At 43.4% G+C, this 24,736-nt stretch overlaps 1 protein-coding gene across 1 annotated transcript; it reads left to right on the top strand.

The window, feature by feature from the left end:
• Positions 1–183: 183 nt before the first annotated feature.
• On the top strand, positions 184–24,474 carry znf341 (zinc finger protein 341; the record flags this gene model as incomplete). The annotated part of the gene is made up of 18 exons (XM_080732863.1): positions 184–219; positions 1,099–1,209; positions 2,319–2,509; positions 3,754–3,909; positions 5,733–6,032; positions 7,686–7,869; positions 8,369–8,462; positions 10,951–11,041; positions 11,256–11,439; positions 12,570–12,799; positions 14,863–15,071; positions 17,889–17,985; positions 19,373–19,505; positions 20,253–20,364; positions 21,444–21,514; positions 22,548–22,774; positions 23,178–23,343; positions 24,470–24,474. Exons 1-18 carry the CDS (start codon positions 189–191, stop codon positions 24,472–24,474), a joined length of 2,592 nt encoding a protein of 863 aa, XP_080588989.1. The 5' UTR covers positions 184–188.
• Positions 24,475–24,736: the final 262 nt, after the last annotated feature.

Below are 24,736 nucleotides of genomic sequence, written 5' to 3'. Positions count from 1 at the left end.
AACCCTACTTTGAGAAGCTCTGACAATCCCCAGAAGTTACTTTTCTTTTCACTACTGACCACCATGGACCTAGCCTCGGAAACCCAGGCTTCATTAGGAGCTCGGAAGAAAAGCCATGGACCTGACAAACTGACACACAACACAGGCGTGTTAATCGAGTGTCTATCTATTAGGATAGGAGCGGCAAGATGGCGCAGGCAATCTTCGAAGTGCTGGAAGGTAGAAGATCATTGTATTTATTTATCTCTCAATCATCACGTAACACTTTTTATTTTTTTATTTTTGAAACGTCTCGAAGGTCCTGATTGTGCGTTGCATTGAATAACTGCCCGGCGCTGTTAAAACAAACAGCTGCTGATAATTCCTCACATCATGAAGCATCAGCTCCCACTGTAAACAAACAAACAGATTGATTTGATCCTATACCAAACAATCTATTTATCATCATTATTCATATTATTATTAATATCATTTTTGATTGCATTTGTGATCTGTAAGTGTGGCGATATGTTCATATGAAATAGTAGCTACTAACCTGTAATAACATCACACCAATCGTACATTCAGGCCTGCATGTTATAGAAATAATTAAATTATGATACAGTCATGGAGATGGCAGCCTTGGATCAAGATGTATCATATCCTGCCAAACACCCCTGAATTTTTACCCTTTCTCCTGCTGTGCTCCTGAATTGTAATTTAGAGATGCATGCACTGATCACATCAGTTAGCACGGGGTGTTATGTTACTCACACCCCATTGATAGGCTGCCAGGGATCCAGAAAGTCTCCTGATTTTCCACAGTCTAATGTCATTGATATATATATGCATACCTATAAAGTCAGACTCCACAAAAATACATCAAGTCTATGAGCTTGTAATGGATGATTGCTGATCCGCTGTGATGTTATGAACACAATATTAAAAACATGTATGACTGATGGTACAGTGATGGTAGTTTGATTAATGTTATTCCTCTTAGACTATTGTCATGAAACATTAATTAGACATTTGTGTATATACATTATGCGATTATGTAATAATTGCGACAGGCCTACAGCAGCTTTCTCATTCACACCCATGGTATTCTCTCATCAGGCATGGACAACCAGACCGTCCTGGCAGTCCAGTCTCTACTGGACAGCCAAGGAGGAGTTCCTGACCCAAACAGCCAGAATGTGTCTGGAACAGCCACCATCCAGTCAATGGGTATGCAATGTGTAGCCCCCAGAGTTAGTGCCAGCCATGAACCAGCGACAACAGCCCTGCTAATCGGGCTCAGCCATAGGGGCTCAGCCCTATTAGCACGACTGGTTGTGCGTTGGACTGGCGAGTGGGAGTCCCGTTTTCAATCCCCGCTTCCGCGCATCACTACAATCTGGCGTTGCCGGCAGGACGAGGAGCGTGATATTCTCGCGTGAGGGACAGGTCCACGCTGTGTGCGGCGGTCCGCGGCGTGATGTGTGAAACGCGAGGGCGCGCTCCAAAGATCGGGGGGGTGATTGTAGCCCCCACAGTTAGTACCAGCCATGAACCAGCGACAATGGCCCTGCTAATCGGGCTCAGCCATAGGGGCTCAGCCCTATTAGCACAACTGGTTGTGCGTTGGACTGGCGAGTGGGAGTCCCGGGTTCAATCCCTGCTTCCGCGCATCACTTCACATGCATCGCTCAGTCAATTCAATTTCAATTCAAAGGAGCTTTATTGGCATGAGAAAACATACGTTTACATTGCATTTACATTCCAAAGCAAGTGTTACAAGTAAAATAAAAACAGTTGAAAATGGGGAATATATATACAGTTGGAGGGGTACAGCATTGTGTAAACAGAGCTATGTCACTATTTGTGCTTGCCCTTATGTCTTCCCATGTCTATAAACATTTTTATTGGATCTCTGTCATCGTCTGTCCTATGTCCAAAACTATCATTACTTATTAGTTTATCTTTAGATGTGTTGGTTTTGTTGTTTTGCTGTTATTTTATATATACAACTGCATTGTCTGAAGGAAGCCGAACAAAAATAAGTTTTACTCTTAGTCTTATGTAACTAACCCTGAACCTTGAACCTTGAATTACTTTTCAGGATAATTCCAAAAAGTAGCAGATTGGCGATCTCAAAACACGTCAACGTAGATAGTACTGCGTCACTGTAGTACAATCAAGTAGGGCAATAAAAAACACACACAAAAAGTTAGAATATGTAGATAAGAGATTCGTCATACTTTTGCTGCTTTATTCCCACACACACACACACACACACACACACACACACACACACACACACACATCATTCACCTTCCCTCCATGTCGCCATCCAGATGACGAGGACGTGTTCTTGTGTGGGAAGTGTAAGAAACAGTTCAACTCGTTGCCCGCTTTTATGACCCACAAGAGGGAGCAGTGTCAGTCCAACGCCCCCTCCCTGTCCACCGTGTCCCTGGCCTCCAGCAACGCCTACACCCCCGTCCCCTCCATCACCTCCGGAGCCCAGACGCCGGCCAGCCGACAGGTGAGGACTAGGGATGGGACCATAAGCCATGTTATCGTCTATCGTGATAAAAAAAACACTCATGATGATTAGGGCTGTCACAATTATTACATAATCGTCTAATCGCAATTATTTGACATAATCGTGATTATTTTTCATAATCGTCATAATCGTTTCCATGTTGAAAAATGTTCATATATTTATTTTTAAGTAAAAAATACTGGAAATAGCCGACTTAAAAGCTCACAACTTGAGCTTGTAGATCGGCTATTTCCACTATCAATGTTCTTTTTTAAGTATAAAGTTGTCAAATATGTCAGCAATTTCTTTGTATATTTAGGTTATGTGTCATATCTACCATGTGCAACTTCAAAGCTTACAAGCCAAACAGAAATGTAATTGTCAACGACAAAAACACAATTAAATCGTTAATCGCAATTATTTGAGTGACAATTAATCGTTATGTAAGATGTCATAATCGTGACAGCCCTAATGATGATCGTATCGTGGGGATTTAATTTATAGTGAAATCGTCCTCCGTCATGCTCTGGACTCAATTCACGTTTTATTCGACGAGCTGCATATCCGGTACCACTTAAACCCTCTATAATTGGTAAAAAAAAAGTACTTATAATGGACGTACTTGATAGTCTTTTTTTTACTCTCTATCAAATGTCTTTGCCAAAAAAATAGCCAATCTACAAGCTCACAAAGCGTTGCGAAATGTTCCGCCCCCAGGATAATGGATTTTGATCGTAAATAATTTTGTCTCAATAATCATGATATGACATTTTCATATGGTCCCACATTGAGGAACCAGGAATCTGTTCCATCCCATTTGGAACCGTTTCCGGAACCTCTCTGTCAGAGCTGGTTATGTGGACTTCACGTCTGCTATACCATTACAATACCAGTGGTTCTCAAAAACGCTTTGAATTCAAAGACCGCCATAACAGACCTGCACCACCATTAAAAGATCTGCATATTTAAACATTCATGGTGGTTTTAATTACACGTCCGTAAATAATAAAGGAAATATTGTGGACGGACACTGGACAGGTGATGAAAAGAATTTGGAGTGACTGACATTACGCACCTAGAGATATAATATTGATGATATCATAATTCCTTTCGCGCTAATTGATTGCTATTAATGCAGTCTCCATAATACTGTATATTTGTAGACCATTGACATTTTTTACACCTGTAAATCTGTGATGTGCCAAAAAAGTGAAGTTGTATTGTTTTTCTTTTTTGCCCTCCAGTCCCAGGTATCCACGTACATCACGGTGCCCCCCTCCCCCCTCACACACACGCTGGTCCAGGGCAACGTGCTGGTCAGCGATGACGTCCTCATGTCCGCCATCTCTGCCTTCACCTCCATAGAGCAGCCTATGGCATCCATGCAGACACCTGTACAGGTAAGACTCTGTTTGACCAGCGTTACATTCAGGGTTCCCACGGTCATGAAATTCCTGGAAATATTTTGAAATTTGAAAAAATATTTTTCCAGTACTGGAAAAGTTTTGGAATTGATCAAGGGTCACTGGAAGGTCCTGGAGAAAAATGCTATGCATTGTCTTTGGTTATTGATTTTGTTAATACCTCTGAAATGACAAATTCAACATTGGCCAAATTGTCAAATATTAGAGGCAGAAATTGTGAAAATAGCCGATCTACATGCTCACAACGCCTCGCAACGCGAGGCGTTGTGAGCATGTAGATCTGCTATTTTCACAATAAAACCGTGTTATACAAAATTCCTCTACTCTTAGTGCTCGTCAGGGTTCAAATATGATTATTTCGGGCGTTGAGAACCACTGGCATACACTACCTGTCTTTGGGCATTGCGCATAGGAGTAAACGACTTGTTATTGAGCTGAATTATTGTTATATAGTCCTGGAAATCTGGTTAAATATTCTGGAAAAGTTTTGGAAAAGTTTTGGAAATGAATTGGTAAAGATGTGTGGGAACCCTGTACAGAGATGCCGTCTCTGACGAATCATAGAATTACTATAATGTACTGCAACTATGAGAATTATAACACACTATGATCCTGGCCTAAAGAAAAAGGTCTATGAGGGACCTGAAATTAGTTAGCATTATGATACTCTATGTTAAAAGTCATTATACAAGGCTTTATAATGTGTTATTATTGCATTATGAATAATTATGAGTGCTTAAATTATATAGTTATAAGACGATTGCAGTACATTTATACTTGGCCTTAAGTCATTATATGTGTGTTATGATTATTGTATAAATAAGTATAGATCATAGCTACAATAAGATGCTAAGATCAGCCACCAATGACAGATATTCAATAGTACCTGGATGGCTTTGGTATGAGAGACGCCTACTACAGTATCTTGCATTGCAATTTCCTAATTCAGTGGTTCCCAAAGCTTTTAGCTCGAGTCAAGACCCAAAACAGAAATTTGACGTCGTCCCGGGATCCAAACTAGTGAAAATAGTCAATCTACAAGATTGTGGATCTGCTACTTTCAGTACTTCTGAAGAGTATTTTCTCCCTTCTAATTAATGGATTTTTTAAAATCTTTTTAAATAATAATAATTAAAAACCTAATGTAGAAACAATATATGCAGAAGTATTTACTCGCGACCCCATAAGAATTGGTCCTCGACCCACTTTTTGGGAACCACTGTCCCCATTCATGCGTTTACGTCCCATTATTAACTCATTCTGAGCCCCAGACATTAACGGATTATAATGTCCAAAGTGCCTCCTTCAGGTCCCATTCACTTGCGTTGTCTTATTTTGAAGGCCAGAAGTCCAACGCGCAATCACTTCCGGTCTGACGTCATCGGATCGTGCGCCGGAACCGATGCGTGTCCACGTGGAGTTGTGTAATGGCCGACCGGGAGCTTTTATAACTGTGTAACATAAGCGAGCATCTGCCTCCATCCTAGCTTCTAAAGTGTAGTTTTGAGATAATGGACATTAAAGATGAGATCCCCCGTCCACCTCAATGTTATGGGATGACTATTTTGTGCTCGTGGAGCCGTGATGATGACAAATCAGCGCCGGATTTCGTCTCCGGAGCTTCGGCCAAGTACTAGGTATTTTTACTCGCCGTTACAGTAATATATTACTTTTCACGCGACATCGCGTGGATGGCACTATAGATACTCTATTACTTTTCACGCGTCATCCCGTGAAAGGCGCTGATTGAGTTAATCAAGGGTTTCTTTCTCTTGTGTGTTTTTTTCTTTTTTTTCCAGAGCAACCTGAGCATGCATATGGCCGGCGTGTCGTACCTGCAGCACCATCACCACCATCACCACCACCACCACCCCCATCACCAGCAGCAGCAGCCGTCACACTCTCTCCCTTCCGGTCAGACGCCGGCCCACCCCCTGCCTCCTGGCCAGCCGCCCCAGCAGTCCCTGTCCTCCCAGGGGGTCCCCGCCAGCCACAGCAACTCCATGGTCCAGGTCTACAGCACGCTGCCCCCGATGGCCGGCGGCGGCAACGCAGAGATCCACACACTGCAGGGCCTTCAGTCCTTCCAGTCAGTACAGGTGGGTTTTGCTTAATAAAAACATTTAGAACGGGTACACATTATAGTGTATCATTATTTTATGCTTTAACTATTGAAAAATAGCAGATATACAAGCTTGAGTGCCGCGCTGCGAGCTTGTAGATCTGCTATTTTTGAAAAATTGTGGAAATTAGAATTTTGACCCGATTCTATAAGTGTCTTTTGAATCCTTCTAAGGTTTTTTCTAAGGTTTTTTGAAAAACCCATGTTTCTATGTCAGCAATCTGGCCAGCCATCGTCAAAGAAAAGGTCCTTTTCACTTAAATGGAGCTCAGTTAGTCTGTTCTTGAGAGACTACTATGTCAGTGGTTCTCAAACCTTTTCAAGGAAAATGATATGTATTTGGTCACGGACCCGCATCTCTGACATAGCTTCTTACTATCACATTGGTTTGTGTATTAAGCTCACTGCTAAATATGAATGTGCGCTTATAACGCCAGGAAATAGCTATATTTAATCATCTTAACTCGTTCTGTGCCATATTTAAAGTGGGACCTCTTATATTGCCGGTTCGCCAACAAAGGGTTAAAAAAATAGTGTGCACGCTGGTGCACACATTCGTGCACAGATCATGCACTATGCATGTGCATGCTTTTCACAGCTTTCAAACAAAAAAATCCGCTTGGAAATCCGTTCAGGCATTCAGGAGAAAACAGCCCTTATGTTTTCTTCAAATGTAAACAAACATGGCTGCCATGTTTGAAAGATGGGGTTGGTATGGGGGTTAAACATGCAATTTCGCGATCGCGATCATGCCTAGTACATTGTTGGAGGTCCAAAATATTATTTTTTTGAACAAAAAAAAAAATATATATTTTTTTATTATTTATTTAAAAAAGACGTCCAGAAGACGTCTGGCAGGGAGGTCCATAGTTAAAAAGACGTTTTTATTATAGAAACGTCTTTTTTGGCAGGGTGAGTGTTAATCACATCAATTTACCAAGCAACATTGACATACCATACCACGCAATGACCACTAGAGCGAGCCATTGACCATAGACTGTGCAAGCCCCCATGTAAACCCATGTTAAAACCAAGGTTCACAACATCCAAGGATGGGACGATGACATCGCTCCCCATTGACATTGAATGGAAGACCCGCGGGCCGCCATCTGAGCTCAATACTGTTCAATTCGTGCTTGATCGTCTAAAACCACCATCGGTATGGGCACCGGAACGTATACAGATGCCACACAGAAAGTTTCCGAATCAAAATCCGCTCTAGTGAAGCTGCGTGAGGGTCGGATGGTTTGCATTGAGCCTAGCGGCTAGCAGAGGCCTACGTAAACAGGAAGCTATGGTTTAAAGGTGACGTCATAATCGTATCCTTTTTTTTTCACGGTTTACGTGTGGATAACATCCGAAGGTAAGCTAAGCATTTCGCTCCGTCTATTAACCCAAATTAAAAGCTTAAACAATGCTTTTATATAAAAGTCGCCCAAAGTCGCTCGGCAGGGAAGACCATAGTGAGATAGTTGATCTAAAAGTCGCCCGGCGCTAACTGAGTTAATATTGAGGATGTGTTGTAGAATGTATGTTGATACTGTAGCATTGTAGGAGAACTAGCTGACATTTTAGCATTCTGTGATAGTGGTGTACATGAACCTCTACTGAGCCAGTGTGACTTTCCTAGGTTCCTAGTCAGTGTGTGGAGAGCCAGTCCTTCACCACCCCTCCTGTCTACAGTCCTGGAAAACAGGAATTCAAGACCAAGACCTGCAGCATCACAGCCAGTCTGACAGAGCTGGGCGACTTTGAGAAGGTCATCATCCCCAAACGACCGCGGAATGGCAAGAAAGGCCCCGATGGATCCCCAGGTCTGTTCAGGGTCCACTTAAAAACACTAGCACCCCTATTTTGGGTCTAACATTCGTTAAGCACTGGTTTTCAAACATTTTCATGTCAAAGACCCCCGAATGCTATATGTATTTGGCCACAAACCCTCATTTGAAAATATGTCATTGAGTTGGCTCATGGACCCCGCCCACTGAAACAATTAATGATTGTAACTAAAGATCCTTGCAAGTTACAACTGTGTTTTCTTTCATTTATATGGAAAAAGTGGTAGAAAAGCAATTTACCATTCGAGGTCGTGGGTTGTTGGCTGATTTACCACTGTTTCAGGGTTGTTTGCCACTCGCCTGCGTCTCGTGGCACAACCCTGAAACAGTGGTAAATCAGCCAACAACCCACTCCCTCTCATGGTAAATGGCTTACATAATGAGAGTGGTTTAAACTGTTCCTCATTTAGCTGGGAACCCTGGGGGTCCTTGAGAACCAGTGGTCGGAGTAATGTTGTTTGTTTTCACTCCTCAGTAGAGCCACTGAAGGGAAAGGGAGCCAAGCTGAAGTGCAATTTCTGTGAGAAGGTCTTCTGTAAAAACTTTGACCTGCAGCAGCACATCCGAAGGTGAGGCAACCTTCAACACTTCGTTGGTCTTTAGTAGTGGTTTCACCCCGAAGAGTTAGAGTCTGTTTAGTTAAAGCTGTAATCTGCAAGGTTTATTTCCTCTTCCGACAGAGTAGAGGTAATTGCAACTGTTGCACCTGAGATTTGACCTCGGCTCGGGTCTCGTCCGCTCTCACAAGAGGGAATCCCCGCTTGGAAGATGTGAGCTTCAGGCTTATGAGCTTATGGCAGTACTACTTGTCAACCTGTACTACCCGACACCGGTGTTTAAATGTCACAAGGAAGGAGTAGGGAGACCACCTCCGAGGCTCCGACCATTGCAGATGTGCTAGTTGTATTGTATTAACATACTCTACCATACAGATTGGATAAAAATAATTAACTCTTTTAATTTAATGCCAGCCTATCACCACTAGAGGGCGCCCAGTGACCAGAGAATAATGGAGATATGCTGGTAATGCATGCCCAAGCCCTGGAGCCATGACTTGCCAGAACACTTTCCTTTGAGCATGTACAGGAAGAGGATGAAGTTAGCTTGAAGTTAGCTATTGGCTACCAAGCATTTTAGATTTAGATTTTCGTCAACTTAGCCATGATTAAACCTTGCACACCTAATGCATGGGAGAAGAAACAGAGAAAATGAGCTCTAAAGATCCTGGATTGCATTGGAGTGGATGGTAAATATCAGCAAATATCGGCAAATATCGTCCTCTGTAAGCAGAGGACAAAAACATTTTTTTTTTTTTTTTTTTATTAAATAATTATTAGATTCTTTTTCCTGGATAGCAGCTTTAACTAACACTTAGTATTTTTCTGTGAGTTTTAGGTGGGGTTGGCGATAGGGCCTTTCTGTGTGGAGTTTGCATGTTCTCCCCATGTCTCCTAGGGTTGATACCCTCACAAAAACATGAACAAACTCCCCCCAGAATGACAACAACTAGAATCGTCAGAGAAACGCTGTGGTTGGCCAAGATGGTCAAGAATTGGCGCGACCTCGCCCTTTAGGGCGAGGTCGCATGTCACCCTGAGGTCGCATTCCACCCTCAGGTGTCTTACTAGTTATTAAATGATATCTTATCTTATATAGCATATCGCCACTGTCGGGCAGAAACTTTGTATCTCCAAGTTTCAAATTTGTAATTTATTTTGTAAAGTGAAGCCCTGCTTCATCATAGAAGACTGTCGCACAAAACTAGTGAAAATAGCAGATGCGAGGCGTTGTGTGCTTGTAGATCGGCTATTTTCACTTGTTTAAATCATTTTTAAAATGATAAATACAAAACGAACGGTTTTGGATAAGGTTTTCACCCGACAACGACGATATACAGTATATATATATATATGTCACGGTTTTAAAGAGAAACAGGACGGTCGAGAAACGGAGCACTCGGTGTGCAGCACGGGGCGGAACAAGCGGTCGCCCACAGCAACATCCTCCAGGCGGAGCCGCGCCCACTCGATTGTCCACGACATTGCAAGCGGCGCGCAGGCCAGCGGACCTTGGTCCTGCTCTTCGCCCCCGAGCACCGCAGGTGCGAGTGGCCGCGAAGAGCGGGCCAGGGCCGCGCGGCCGGCGGAGCGCCGCGCGAGTTACGAAGCCGTGGTGAATGCAATAGTTATATTTATGCCCACGATAAACACCCTGTCCAAGTGACTACAATGGAGCTAATGGCTAGGCTAGGCTAGGCTAGGCTAGGCTAGGCTAGGCTAGTAAATACAGTCGCAAACGAGTGACGTCAGCGCCTTCACTAGTGAATGCGAGTGAATGGCTGTCGTCGCCACCTGGTGGTGATTAGTGTGTGGTGAACGACAAAACAAGCGCTCTTACAATGAACGTCCTGAGTTACCCAAACATCCTGTAACATATATATATATGTTACCGGATGTTTGGGTAACGCAGGACGTTCTATGTAAGAGCGCTTGTTTTGTCGTTCACCACACACCAATCACCACCAGGTGGCGACAACAGCCATTCACTAGTGAAGGCGCTGACATCACTCGTGTGCGACTCTATTTGCGACTTTATTTACTAGCCTAGCCTAGCCTAGCCTAGCCTAGCTTAGCCATTAGCTCCATTGTAGTCACTTGGACAGGGCGTTTATCGTGGGCTTACCCAGGCCTTACGGCCTGGGCATAAATATAACGATTGCATTCACCACGGCTTCGTAACTCGCGCGGCGCTCCGCCGGCCGCGCGGCCCTGGCCCGCTCTTCGCGGCCACTCGCACCTGCGGTGCTCGGGGGCGAAGAGCAGGACCAAGGTCCGCTGGCCTGCGCGCCGCTTGCAATGTCGTGGACAATCGAGCGGCTCCGCTCCGCCCCGTGCTGCATGACGAGTGCTACGTTTCTCGACCGTCCTGTTTCTCTATCATCCGGTGACATATATATATATATATATATATATATATACTTTTTTTTTTTTTTTTACTTAAAGCCATTTCATTATTACCAGTTAATAATGACTATTGTACGTTGGTTTGTGTCTCTAGTCACACGGGAGAGAAGCCGTTTCAGTGTATCGTGTGCGGCCGAGCCTTTGCACAGAAGTCCAACGTCAAGAAGCACATGCAGACGCACAAGGTCCTGAGCACGCTCACTGCATGCCTCTCTGCCCTCATCTGGTCATTCATTTAGATTTTATCCCTGCTTCTGGTCAGACTGAATGAAATGCGCTATTTTATTATGAACATTAGTGAAGACCTATTATATGAAGACAGGTTGAAAAGTGGTGAAGTCCTCCTTTAAGGAAATAACAACAACACATAACAAATGGAACCCTGTTCTTCTAATGAAGGTGTGGCCTCTGGGCGTGGCCAGCGTGGCATCCCGGCTGCCAATCAGCGTCAAGGTAGTCCCGGTGGTATCCAATGAGGAAGAGGCCAGCAGGAAGGAGCTGCAGCCGGGGGAACAGGAAAAGGAGGGGCCACAGCAGCAGCAGAGCAGCCAATCACAGACAGAAGACGAGGCGGAGCAAACAGGTACCATCCAAGCCCCAGAACGGCTTGTAAATATTGAAGCAGCCGGAACAGCAGGCAGGGGGACGGGGGACGGACTATATGCACGAGCATAAGAGCGCGCCACTGGGGTCTACAATAGGGTTCAATGGATGTCAAGTGACGTTTGTGACGTAATTATGTTTCGACGTAAAACATTTTGGCACATCCAGATGTGCCAATTTCCTCCACAATGCACCTGGATTAGCTACTCCGCATGCTTCAAAACGCCACTGAGCAACTTGCATTGAAATGAATAGCTGGGGTGGGGCTATCCGCTCTCTATTATATATATAATACACTATGGTACCATCTCACAATCAGGAACACTCGAAGGGCTGTGTCCGCTAAAGCGTTTTTCTTTTCTTTCTTTTTTTTTCAAAGCTGAAAACACCAGGTGCTCGCCTAAAAATGCATCCAAATGCCCGAGTAGAAAATATTCTCGGCAAGGAGATGACGTCACTCACTGTGCAAAATAGACTCTCAGTGCTGTTCTTTCCAACATAGAGTAAATGTGCAGTGCTCCCACTGAAAACAATTCAATTTGCGTTGTTTTCATTCAATGAACGTTCACCACAGAATGGGGACGCTAGGGCTCATGTGATCAAATTAACCCATCTAGACCGGGTACGCATTATTGCATATTATTATTTTATGCTTTAGCTATTAAAAATAGCAGATATACAAGCTCACAGCGCGGCACCGAGTGCCGCTCTGCGAGCTTGTAGATCTGCTATTTTTGAAAAATCTTGAAAATTTGAATTTTGAACAGATTTTGACCCAATTCTATAAGTGTCTTTTGAATCCTTCTTAGGTTTTTTGAAAAACCTATGTTTCTATGTCAGTGTTGCCCAAACTTTTTCAAAATGATATGTATTTGGCCACGGACCACCATCTCAAAATATGTAGTTCCAGGGACCCCCCAGACGCAAAATTTGAGTTACAAATGTTCGCTTAAAAAAATACATACAGTATATTCAAAGATTTGCACACATTTTCGTGACTTTTCAAAAATAGCTAAAGTATAAAATAATTCCAGGCCCCTCCACCTTGGGCCCTAGTAACTCAGTCCAACTTCCCCCCCCCCCCCTTGTGACGCCCATGTGGTCATGCAGTGGAGGATCTGGGGGACCCAGAGGAGACAGCGATGGAACCCCAGGGCCACGCAGAGAGCAGCCAGGGTGAAGACATGTCCAACGGACACCATCAACACCACCACGAGCCCTCCGCTCCACCCAAACACATGCTGCTCATAGACAGCTCCTACCAGTGCCAGTTCTGTGCGGGCAAATTCAGCACCTACTTCCAGCTCAAATCCCACATGACCCAGCACAAAGGAGAGCAGGTCAGTGTGTTTTCTAGAGCCCCCGGCCACTATATATCCGCAATTATGTGACTTTTTGGGGTATCTGCAATTATGCCGATTGGGCCGGGACTCCGGTTAGATTTTCAACAAAGAAAAGATCCGCCTTCTACAGTGTCACTTGAGAGAGCTCCGTTCAGCTGAAGCTAGCGCGATTCAGGGGCTGGAGCCAGACTTTAACTTTCTATGAAATGGGGAAAAATTACCTGTATTCCAGTTGATCCAATGTAGTTATTATTTAGTCACAACAGCTCTTGTAAATTACTTTTCATTGGTTGAATATTATAAAACTCACACACACTTAACCACTTTCATTTATAAAAGTTTTTGAAAACTAGCCAAATGTACTACTAGTACTAGTATTATCATATGTGCTGTATTGTGAGCTTGTTGATTGGATATTCTTGCACGGCACTAAAGAGTGTTTGCCAGACCCATGAAATGGGTAGGCCTACATAAGCAAATGTCGGTCTGTCCGGGTTTTCTATATAAAGGGTATATATGATGATGACATGATGATGACATGCCTACAAAAGGCATGATGTCATAAATGATGATGACAGACAGGGGGTCTGGCACAACCAGGTTGACCTGGTCTAGTTGGTTATACAAGTCCTCTGCCCGACAGTGACGATTATTCATTCTTTCCCACTGGACAGCAAGATGTGGGCATACAATGACATATTTGGGACACATCTGCGCAAATCGGTTTGTGTGTTTGTGTTGTGTGTGACGTTCAGACCAGAGCTCCGTCAGCTTATAACAGGTGCTGTGCTGCATATTTCGTACTTTGCCGAGGAATTGAAGTAACTCAAAGGAACTGACAGTGATAGATTCAGAGAACACTGATATGAACGAGCTACATGTGAAAGCTTATCTTCTGGGGAAGGAAGAAAGCACAAAGGAAATTCGGTGCTTCTATGCCGCCAGATGTTACGAGGAACTGAAGGGCAAAGCTATTGAATATTTCCCCAGCCTGAAAGATCAGTACTTCAAGATGTTCTACACGGATAAGGATGATGAACTGATCGCCTTCTCTACCGATTATGAGCTGACAATGGGACTGAACTGCATGCAGGGCGAAACCTTTCACTTGTGCATCAGAGACATCCCTGTCAAAGCTCATCTTATGGAGAAGGAATTGTCTGCTTATGACAATTCCATAAAGGAGGTTCGGTGCTTTTATGGTGGCAGAAGTTACAAGCAACTTAAAGGAAGAGTTATTGAAAATTTCCCCAACCTGAAAAGTCAACAATTAACAATGGCATACAAGGATCTACAAGATGGAGAGCTGGTCTCCTTCTCTACAGACGGTGAGCTGGCACTGGGACTGAACTCGATACTGGACAGTATGTCAGACACAGTCTTTAAAGTGTATATCAAAGAGATGGTCCCCAAGGAAGGCGATATTTCACTACCAAAACAATTGAGTCAACTGTTTGGGTACTAGGTCTTAGGCCTACCCAGAGCTGTATCAGTTGTGGGGTGCATCCGTCAGGACATGTGTGCGTTCGTGGCTCCCCCACCCTTCCTTCCTCTTTACCTAGTGCCTACTGAGATTTGGAGAGAGGGAAAAAAACGCAAAAAGACTAAAGGCTCATTCCCACTGGGCCAGATAACAGATACAAAAATCTCTTTCTCCAGATATTTTGGATGTGGATGGTAGATACAGATAAAAAAAAATATTTGCCACAGATAAAAGAAATATCTGTGGCAGATATTTTTTTTATCTGTATCTACCATCCACTTTGAATGGAAACATATCTGGAGAAAGAGATTTTTTTATCTGTTATCTGGCCCAGTGGGAATGGGCCTTAATACTGGACCAAAAATCAAACCGAAACCGTGACCTTGTATTTGTGAAATTGCTTTTCAAAATTTGTTACAACATTGATTTGTTTTGAAAAAATAAATAAAAATACATACATTTACTGTATATTCCCCCCAAAAAGTGTTTCTCCTTGATTTCATGGGTAAAAAGTAAAGGACATGAATTGCACCCCCTAACCCCGGTATGTGTGCGTGGCGATGCTCCCCCTCCCCAGGTGTATAAGTGTGTGCTGAAGTCCTGCTCGCAGACCTTCCAGAAGCTGGACCAGTTCCTGGAGCACATCCGGACGCACCAGGAGCAGCTGACGTACCGCTGCCACCTGTGCAGCAAGGTGTTCCCCTCCCTGTTTGAGCTGGGCGTCCACCAGTACTCCCACTGCTTCTGCCCGCAGCAGAGCGCCCGCAAGGAGCCCGCCGTGTACAGGTCAGCCACGTGAAGACACGAGGGAGACTCTTTGTGTCTTCCTATCGTAGTGCTTCTCCAAACTTTGACATTTTTGAAGGTCTCCCCGTAACTTTGACAGTGTACAAATGGAACCAAATGGACCCTTAAAGGAGTAGTTCACCCCCAAAATGACTTTTCTTTCTATTGATTAGTCACGCCATGGAGAGTAGAGTTCAATAATATTTTTTGGTTTTTGTCACATTCCTAAGACAAAAAATTGATTCGAGTGAATTTACCCCCATTGATTCCGGATGGGGACCCGTTTCGAAACGGGTCCCCATCCGGAACGAATGGGGGTAAATTTATTGTTATTACATTTTTGTCTTAGGAATGCGACAAAAAACGAAAAATATTATTGAACTCTAGTCTCCATGGCGTGACTAATCAATAGAAAAAAAAGTCATTTTGGGGGTGAATTACTCCTTTAACGGGTCCATTTGGTTCCATTTGTACCCTGTCAAAGTTACAGACTTATAAGAGTCAATTTAGGAACTCCATAAAGGAACCTAGAGAGTCCCACTTTGGGGCCTTTTCCACCGGCAAAGATCCGGTTGAGGTTCTTTCTCCCGCCTATGGGATGAACCAGAGGTGAGCTTTTCCACAGAGAACCGATACACGAGGGTCTTTATTATCACTATCAAATGGTTGGCTTAGGAATGCGACAAAAACAAACCAAAAGATATCTATGAATTCAAGTCTCCATGATAGGAAGTAAGTCAGGTTTGGGGTGAACCACTCCTGACCCATACATCGCTTTGTAATATAATAATAATAGATTGAATTTTGAATGCACGTAACATTTTTGCAAATCACAATGTACTACAGGTTTTCAAAATAAATGGCACAAAAATAACAAAGGAAGCCGATAAAACATTAATTTAAAAAAGCCAAAGCAAAGGCTTTGTTAAAAAGGTTTTATTTTTGAGTCCATTTTTAAAAGTTAAGGTAGATTGTGGGACTCTCAAGTGGTCAGGGATGGTGGGACAGTGGCGCAGAAAGACCGGTCGCCCCGTCGTGCGGGCAAGGAGACAGGTTGGTGCTGGACGAGCGAAGGTTTCAAGTCGAGGGTTTTGGTTAGAGAAGTTCTTTGAGACTGGGGGGGATGAATGCACTGATGAGTCATGTGATGTGGTCAAATCCTAGCAGCGCTGTTTTGAATGTATGGAAGCCTCTGCAGGCTCTTGCTAGTAGATCCAATGAGTAGCGTGTTGCTTTGGTTGATTATTAGATTTTTTGACGAAATCCAGGCAATTACGCATCCTGATGTCTAACCACATTAGACTGTGAAGATCTTCAAAACTTTCTTTTTTTTTTCTTCTTTTTTTTTTAAATAGGAATTACATTTTTATATATCAAATAACCTTCAGTTCAGGCTATAATCCCAATGTAAATAGCTGAGATAGGCTACTAATAGTTTTTGTACAATATGTGCACATATTACATATCAAATAATTTTGAGCAGGCGCACCATACGACATTGTACAAAAACTATTAGTAGCCTATCTCAGCTATTTACATTAGGATTATAGCCTGAACTGAAGGTTATTTTATATATAATTATTTGAATGTATCTTACTGCCATATTCAATGACAGTGACCCTTTTTTACAATTAAAGTATAAATCGGCTGATCGGACTCGATACAAAATGTATCAAGTACAAGACGAGTACAGCTGATAATGTTTATGCCTTAAACCTAGTCTAGTCCACATTCTACCTGTGTTATTATAGAAAGTAGTTAAGTTGTCGCAACATGTGTCACCAAAATCGCATGTTGCACACTTGTACATTTCAAGCAAGATTAAACCTATAATAAAACTTGACAACTTATTAGGTGTCTACAGGGATTTAAGTAATTCCCGACCGCAACGAAGCTTCCTCATGTCTTTATATATACTACTGACCAGACTCATATCCCTGTAGTTTATGTGGTTGCGACCGTAGGTCGCATTTACTACCAAAACCTCCACAGGCTGTCTGTCAGTGAGTGAGTCAGTCAGTCCGTCACACTATTCCCCTGCTCATATCTCCACAACCGTTGCCCCCATCCATGCCAAATTTTGCACACACACTCCTTGACTGCCAAACTACAAGGGACCAGGGTCCCTTGTAGACCCCCAGGTCCCTGGGGGACCCCCAGATGTAAAAAATGACCAAATGTGCTCACACGTCACACGTCACACTTTTTCCCTGCTTATATCTCCGCACCCGTTGACCCGATCCATGCCAGATTTTACACACACACTCCTTGGGACCCCCAGATGTAAAAAATGACCAAATGTGCAAAAATGACCAAATGACCACCCCAACGGGGCTGCTCACGGGGAATTCCCGGGGACCACCGACTCCTGGTGCTCCAGAACGGATGCAAAAGTGGTGGCGCCCCCAGTGGAGGACCCCCTGCCACTGCAGCGCACATAAAATGCCGTAACTCGGGCTAGGAGCGTCTGGGAGAGCCGGGGCCGGTACCTATTCGTCCGCCAAGGCAACGCGGAGACCCCACCCCTCATTTCTCACATGGCCCTATTCTAGCGCCACCTTCAGGCCGATTTTTAAAACACATTTTTGGACACTGCTCCTACAGTTTTTGCCCTAAAATCACGAATATCACTACACAGCATGTCTACACTCATGTCATCAACATGGATCAGGAAGATTTTGGAAAAACAAATTTTTGCCCTATTTGTGGAGATAAGCCACCTACGGTCGCTTATCTCCCGATTAGGGAGTCTTACTGGTAACTAGTACTACACATGCTGCTGTTGATTCATTTCCTTGGCATGACTTTTCTTTGCAGGTGTATGAAATGTCAAAGCAGGTACTCTACTGAGGAGGCTTTGGAACAGCATCTGCTGACAGCTTCACACAACTTCCCCTGTCCCCACTGTCAAAAGGTACAACGCACGCACGCACGCACGCACACACACACACACACACACACACACACACACACTACGTACTGTACATAGAGGCCCTAGTTCATGAACAGCTGATCGTGTGTAAACCAAGATAACAGATGTAGAGTAACAAAGTCATGCCATCCCTCGCTCATCCCCCGGTTCACGGAAGTAATTTCTTTATGGAGAATAACATTGAGTCATCTTGAAATCGTCTTATATAAGCATTGTGGTCCAAAAATAAACAAACGGTCTCCGCGATATTGTCGGGGAGGTGGCTCTCAGTCTGTATGGTTTATGATAGTCAGTCACTCATATTTGATACAGTATGTTTCTAGCGGAAATGTAACTAATTTGGCGACAATAACAATAGCGTTTTCTCACCATCAGTTGATTCTTCATATCCGTATGAGTCAAACCGCTGAGATCATTTGTTTATGTTTGGAAAACAGTTCATATATGACGCGATATGAAAAAAGTATGGGAATTCAGAATAGGGGAAAAAAAGCGTGAACCAGCCAACCAGGTATGATGTGTAAATGACGTCAAACTTTGTAGCTCTATTGTTTAACTGTTCAATTAATCCAATTAAAGTCATTATCAACAGAGGATTAATGCATGACATGTACATAACATTTTCACCAAATATTCGTAAATAATACTTTTGCTTCCTGTCCGCCTATTATGACATGCCCACCACTATAGGGTCGCTAGGGTTCAGGTGATTAAACTGAACTGACCATCTAAACTCTAAGACTAATCTCTCAGGTTGTTTAACCCAGAATTATTGCATTTTTTAACCAGTGAAAAATAGCCGATATACAAGCTCACAGCGCAGCACCGAGTGCTGCGCTGCGAGCTTGTAGATCTGCTATTTTTGAAAAAGTCGTGAAAATGTGTGCAAATCTTTGAATATATGTATTTTCAAAGCGAACGTTTGTAACTCAAATTTTGCTTCTGGATGGTCCCTGGAACTAAATATTTTGAGATGCGGATCCGTGGCCAAATAAATATCAGTTTGGGGGTCCTTCACATGAAAAGGTTTGAGAACCACTGACATGGTAGTCTCTCAAGAACAGACTAACTGAGCTCCATTTAAGTGAAAAGGACCTTTTCTTTTGAAGATGGCTAGCCAGATTGCTGACATAGAAACATAGGTTTTTAAAAAAAATCTTAGAAGGATTCAAAAGACAATTATAGAATCGGGTCAAAATTCTGATTTTCACGATTTTTTCAAAAATAGCAGATCTACAAGCTTGCAGCGCGGCACTCGGTGCCGCGCTGTGAGCTTGTATATCTGCTATTTTTCAATAGTTAAAGCATAAAATAATGATACTCAATAAAGTGTACCCGTTCAAAATGGGTTAATAATTGTGACTTTCAGGTGTTCCCATGTGAGAGGTACTTCAGACGCCACCTCCCCACACACGGAGTCGGAGGCAGGTTCAAGTGTCAGATCTGCAAGAAGGCCTTCAAGACGGAGCACTATCTGAAGTTACACACCAGGATTCACTCAGGTCTGCGAACCTCATACCTTTCAATTGATGTGTCCATTCTTGGCTTGTGTGCTGTATACATTAACACTTTACAGCAGGGGTCTTCAGCGGCTTCAGGCCAAGGACCCCTTAGCTGAGATAAAGATGAAGCAGGGACCCCCACTACCTATTGTATAAAATTGTTTTGCAAATTACAAATGTTCATAGATTTCTTAGACAGCATAGACTTGTTTGACAGCACTGTCATCATTTTGGAGTCAGACATTTAACCACTTGAACCGTCAAATACTTTAGTCTGCTCCTCTTTTCCCTTGACAAACCTCTTTGCTATTTTTGGCTAATGTTCCACACAGAATAGGGATGCGAGTGGTTAATGTAAAAAACATGATCCTATCGTACAAAGATTTGGGGGCCCCCCTGTAGTAAGTCTGAGGACCCCCTGTTGAAGACCCCTGCTTTACAAGTTTCCATTTATGTGCTGGTGCACATGAACGTATACTGGATATGGTGATTATATAAATATAAAGAATAGTTTATTTTCAAGTTGCATTTATATTTTATCTTCATCAGTGCCATGTTGCCTGTTGTCAGGTTAGGATAGTCTGTTTCTGTTGTCTCATGGAGTCTGTCAGTTATCTGGTGGAGTGTCTGTTATTATTATGATGCAGTAAAATGTATTAGAATGATTCAGCTAAATCCAACAACTACAAGTCATGAAACGGTACATATCTGTGAGATTTGACTTGTGAAACTGTCCTTGTTCTACAGGTGAGAAGCCATATAAATGCTCCCTCTGTGACGCAACGTTCAACAGGAAGGATAAAGTGAAAAGACACATGCTCATCCATGAGCCCTTCAAGAAATACAAGTGTCCTTTCAGGTGAGATTTTAGTTAAGAAGTTACTTTCATCTGAGCTCAGAAAATGACTCAGATGAAAGTACTGAAATAAAAAGGATTTCTTTGTTCTTTTCAAATCCTTTTATTGAATTACAGTGTCACATTAAGGCAGGTATACATAGTGATGACACCCCAAATCCCATTCCCATCACAGTAATTGTTGGCACAATGAGATCTGAGGCTATCGTAGAACAAAGTCTAGTGTAGAAAAAAGAAAAACCCTGCCCATAAAAGGTAATAAAAATAAACATTTTTTTCCTCCGCCTCCGTATTCCAATTTAGTATTTAAGCCAATTCCCCATGCCCCAATACTCTACGCTGGATCTATCCCTGCTAATCCCCATAGTAGTCATTGGGAGGGTGAAGACAACAACAGGTCTCCTCCGGTACCCGAGCCGTCATGCAAAAGGATTTCTTTCTTTCCTTCTTTACTGTATGTCATGATCGCTTACCACGCTTTTGAAAACACTTTTCACCATACAGTAGAAATGAAATCTACTCCTTGTCCAACACTGCAGGCTGTTAACGATGATCTAATTGATCTTCTTCACTTGAACTGTTGTACCAGAAACAAATGACAATAATCCTGAATGAAGCCTTTGTTTTCTGCGTTGAAAGACACAAAGAAAGGTCTGTTCAGCAGATGTAGGGTGCTAGACAGGGTACTCAGAGGTAGAATAGATTCAAATAAAGTATATTATTCAAATAGCAGAAACACGATTAATACACTTTGTTACAATTGAAGTAGCCTCGGAAACCCAGACTTTTATTTTGGCGATAGGAAGAACAATTGAAGTAAATTATGTTGTAGATAGCACAACATAATATTATAGTATTGAAACTTGGTCAGACATGTTAAATAATACAGTTACTTCTTTGGACGTTAAGCCATAATATACTGTATACACTGCCTTAACTAAGCTTAATCAAACTTAATTATTTCCTTTGGATTTATTCACTAGTATTTATTTTCTCTCTGCGTTAATTATGTACCGTATTTAATTGTGTCACGTTTCTTTATTTTATTTCCTTCCTTCATATGTTTGTTGTTGTGTGTTCAGAACTCACGTAGGTTGCACTAAAGAATTCAACAGACCAGACAAACTGAAGGCACACATTCTGTCCCACTCTGGTGAGTGAACAACATATACTTCCCATTGGAAATTTAGTAGATTCTAATGGCACTATGTTGCCGTATTGTTTAGTCCTTGTAACAGAGAAAATGTTCCTCAAGCTACAAAGAGGTGGGGGAGAGTGTTTTTTGCAGGTCTTTCAGTCCGAGTGTATCATAAAAGCAACTCGGTTAAGCACAGTTGGCCCGACCATTTCAACATTCACCAGGATAGTTTTCACCAGTGTCGGCAGGTTAGCATTTCACCAGGTTAGCATTCACCAGCGTTAGTTTTACTGAGGTTAGGGTTAGGGTTAAGGTTAGATTTAAGTGTATCTCCGTCCCCCCGACTTTCGGCACCTCTGCGCAGCCAATCACAAGCTTCCGCTGCCTTAACCCAGTTGACTTTTTTGATACACTCAGACTGAAAGACCTGCAAAAAACACTCTCTCGAAAAGGTGGGGCGGCTGGTCAAACCCATCTCCAACCTAATTTACAGAATACATCGTGTTTGAAAAATGTTGAATAATTTTGAATGACGTTTGATAACTACTTCTACTGATTTAGAAGGTATTTGTAGAATTGGCCTTAAAGGAGTAGTTCACCCCCAAAATGACATTCTTTCGAACGATTACTCACGTCATGGAGACTTGAGTTCAATAGTATTTTTTTGTATTTGTCGCATTCCTAAGACAAAAAAAATATTCTAGTATATTTACCCCCATTGGTTCCGTATCCGGAATCAATGGGGGTAAATTTATTGTAATCAAATTATTGTCTTAGGAATGCAACAAAAAACTAAAATAATTATTGAACTCAAGTCTCCATGGCGTAAGTAATCAATAAAAGAAAAGTCATTTTGAGGGTGAACTACTCCTTTAAGTCGTAATGGGTTAATAACAATAATAATAATAATATAAACATATTCTGATGTCATAGAATGGCCTCCGAGTGCCAATTTCACCCACACAATAACCCGGGGCTATGAAGAAATGTATACTAGTGAAAAGTGCACAGTTATAATGAGCTCACCCCATGGTTGGTCCTTGTCCAGGCATCAAACCCTTCAAGTGCTTGTTCTGCCAGAAGGCGTTCAGCCGCCGCGCCCACATGCTGGAGCACCAGCAGTCCCACACCGACAACTACCGCTTCCGCTGCTCCGCCTGCAACAAGGGCTTCACCCGGAACAGCTACTACCGAGACCACAAGTGTCCCGCCACCGCGGCAGGGGGCGGGGCCGGAGAGGAGGACGAGGAGGAGGAGGACGAGGAGGAGGAGGAGGTAGTTGTGTTCAGGGTTCCCACGGTCATGAAATTCCTGGAAATGTTTTGAAATTAGAAAAAATATTTTTCCCAGTACTGGAAAAGTTTTGGAATTGATCAAGGGTCCTGGAAGGTCCTGGAAAAGATAACTATGCATTGTCTTTCGTTATTGATTTTGTTAATACTGAAATGACGAATTAAACATTGGCCAAATTGTCAAATATTAGAGGCAGAAATTGTGAAAATAGCCGATCTACATGCTGTGAGCATGTAGATCAGAGAGCAGCCAAATGTTAAATCAGGCATTATGACGCCATCAAGACGCCGACAGAATACATTTTAGTCGGGTGGTGCTTTGTATGTTCTTTGTATATAATGTTAAACCAATAAAAATCGAAATCTCCCGTCAAAATCCCCACTAGGAGGAGCAGAGCGGCACGCCACAGGGCGGGGAGGAAGATGGCCGACCGGAGAGGAGGAGGAGGGCGACGAGAAGGCGACGGAAGCGCAGATCGGAGGGAAGCGGCTCGGACGAGGACTACACTTCAAAGATGGAGGGCGACGGGTCCGAGACGGAGCAGGAAGGGGGCAGGGAAAGGGGAGAGGAGGAGGAGGAGGAGGATGACGAAGAGGAGGAGGAGGAGGAGGGGAGTACATGCGAGGACACCGGGGCGGCGTCGAGCGCCGTTCCCGGCTGCGGGCGGACGAAGGGAGGGGAGGTAGAGGAGGATGAAGGCCTGGGCGGCCAGACAGCGCAGAGCGTCGACAGAGACTGTATACAGCAGACGTGTTTATAGCTTTGAGCCGTTTCCCTCCTGGACACTGAAGTCGTTCTGTTTAGGCCAGTGGTTCAAACTTTAAAATTTCACGGTCTCCCTATTAACTCTGACAGTGTACAAATGGACCCTGACAGGTTCATTTGGTTCCATTTGTACACTGTCAGAGTTACAGACGTTACAGAGTCCCTGGAATCCACTTTGAGAACCTCTATAGGCTATAAGCACAGCAGCCATTTTTGGAGAGAAGTTGGGTCTCTTCTCACTTCCTTCACAGGTGTTAACAATGATACTAATGAAGGCTCTGTTCCATTCTGGTCAAACAGAGTCAGGGTGCTGTTATTGTGCATGTTGTCTCACTCGAAACAGGGACCCTCGTGGTTACTTGGGGGTTCCAAATGACCCCTTAAAAGGTGTGTAACTCTGAGAGTGTACAAATGGAACCAAATGGACCCTTAGGTGCCGGCTACACGAAGCTGGATATTTCTGAAGCTAGACATTTGCTAGACATTTTTTTGTGCGGTTGGGGCTTGCAGCCACACGAAGCTGGATATTTTGGCCACGAAGCTGGATATTTTGGCCGCGAAGCTGGATATTTTTTAAACCGGATAAATAAGTGGAGACATTGAAAAATATCCGATTCACTGGATCCGTGTAGACATGGAACCCGGATATCTCTGGCCGGCTACAGACCTAAAGGCACAAAAACGAGTGCGTGTCGTGTGGGGGAGGCGGGGGGCAGGCACAGCGCAATGCATTCCGGATGGGAGTCGAGTGGTTTGAAGTCGAGTGCGAGTCGTGTGGTGTTGTGTGGTTGCGTCCAACTTGCTCACGACTCGCACTAGACTTCAAACCACTCGACTTCCATCCGCAATGCATTGTGCTGTCTCTGCCCCCCGCCTCCCCCACACAACTCTCACTCAACTTGTGCGTTCCAGTCTGATTGCAGCCTCAGAAGACTTTACTGTGTGTGTGCTTGTCCCCCTAGTGGAGGTCTGGGGACTCAGATTATTTTAGACCTAGATATCTTTGTCGTGTGGACCTAGATATTTTTGTGTGTGGATATCGGAAAAACCGGGATATATGAAATATCCAGCTCTGTCTGGCCTAGGCCTTTAAGGGTTTAAGAAACACTGTGCTACATGAAACGTAACAGAGCCTTCATTAGTATCATTGGTAACACCATTGAAGGAAGTGTGAAGAGA

Source organism: Nannobrachium achirus (assembly GCF_963921795.1).
Source record: "Nannobrachium achirus genome assembly, chromosome: 9".
NCBI lineage: Eukaryota > Metazoa > Chordata > Actinopteri > Myctophiformes > Myctophidae > Nannobrachium > Nannobrachium achirus.
The sequence above is the reverse complement of the archived record's forward strand: the minus strand, read 5'-3'. Positions and strand labels throughout refer to the sequence as shown.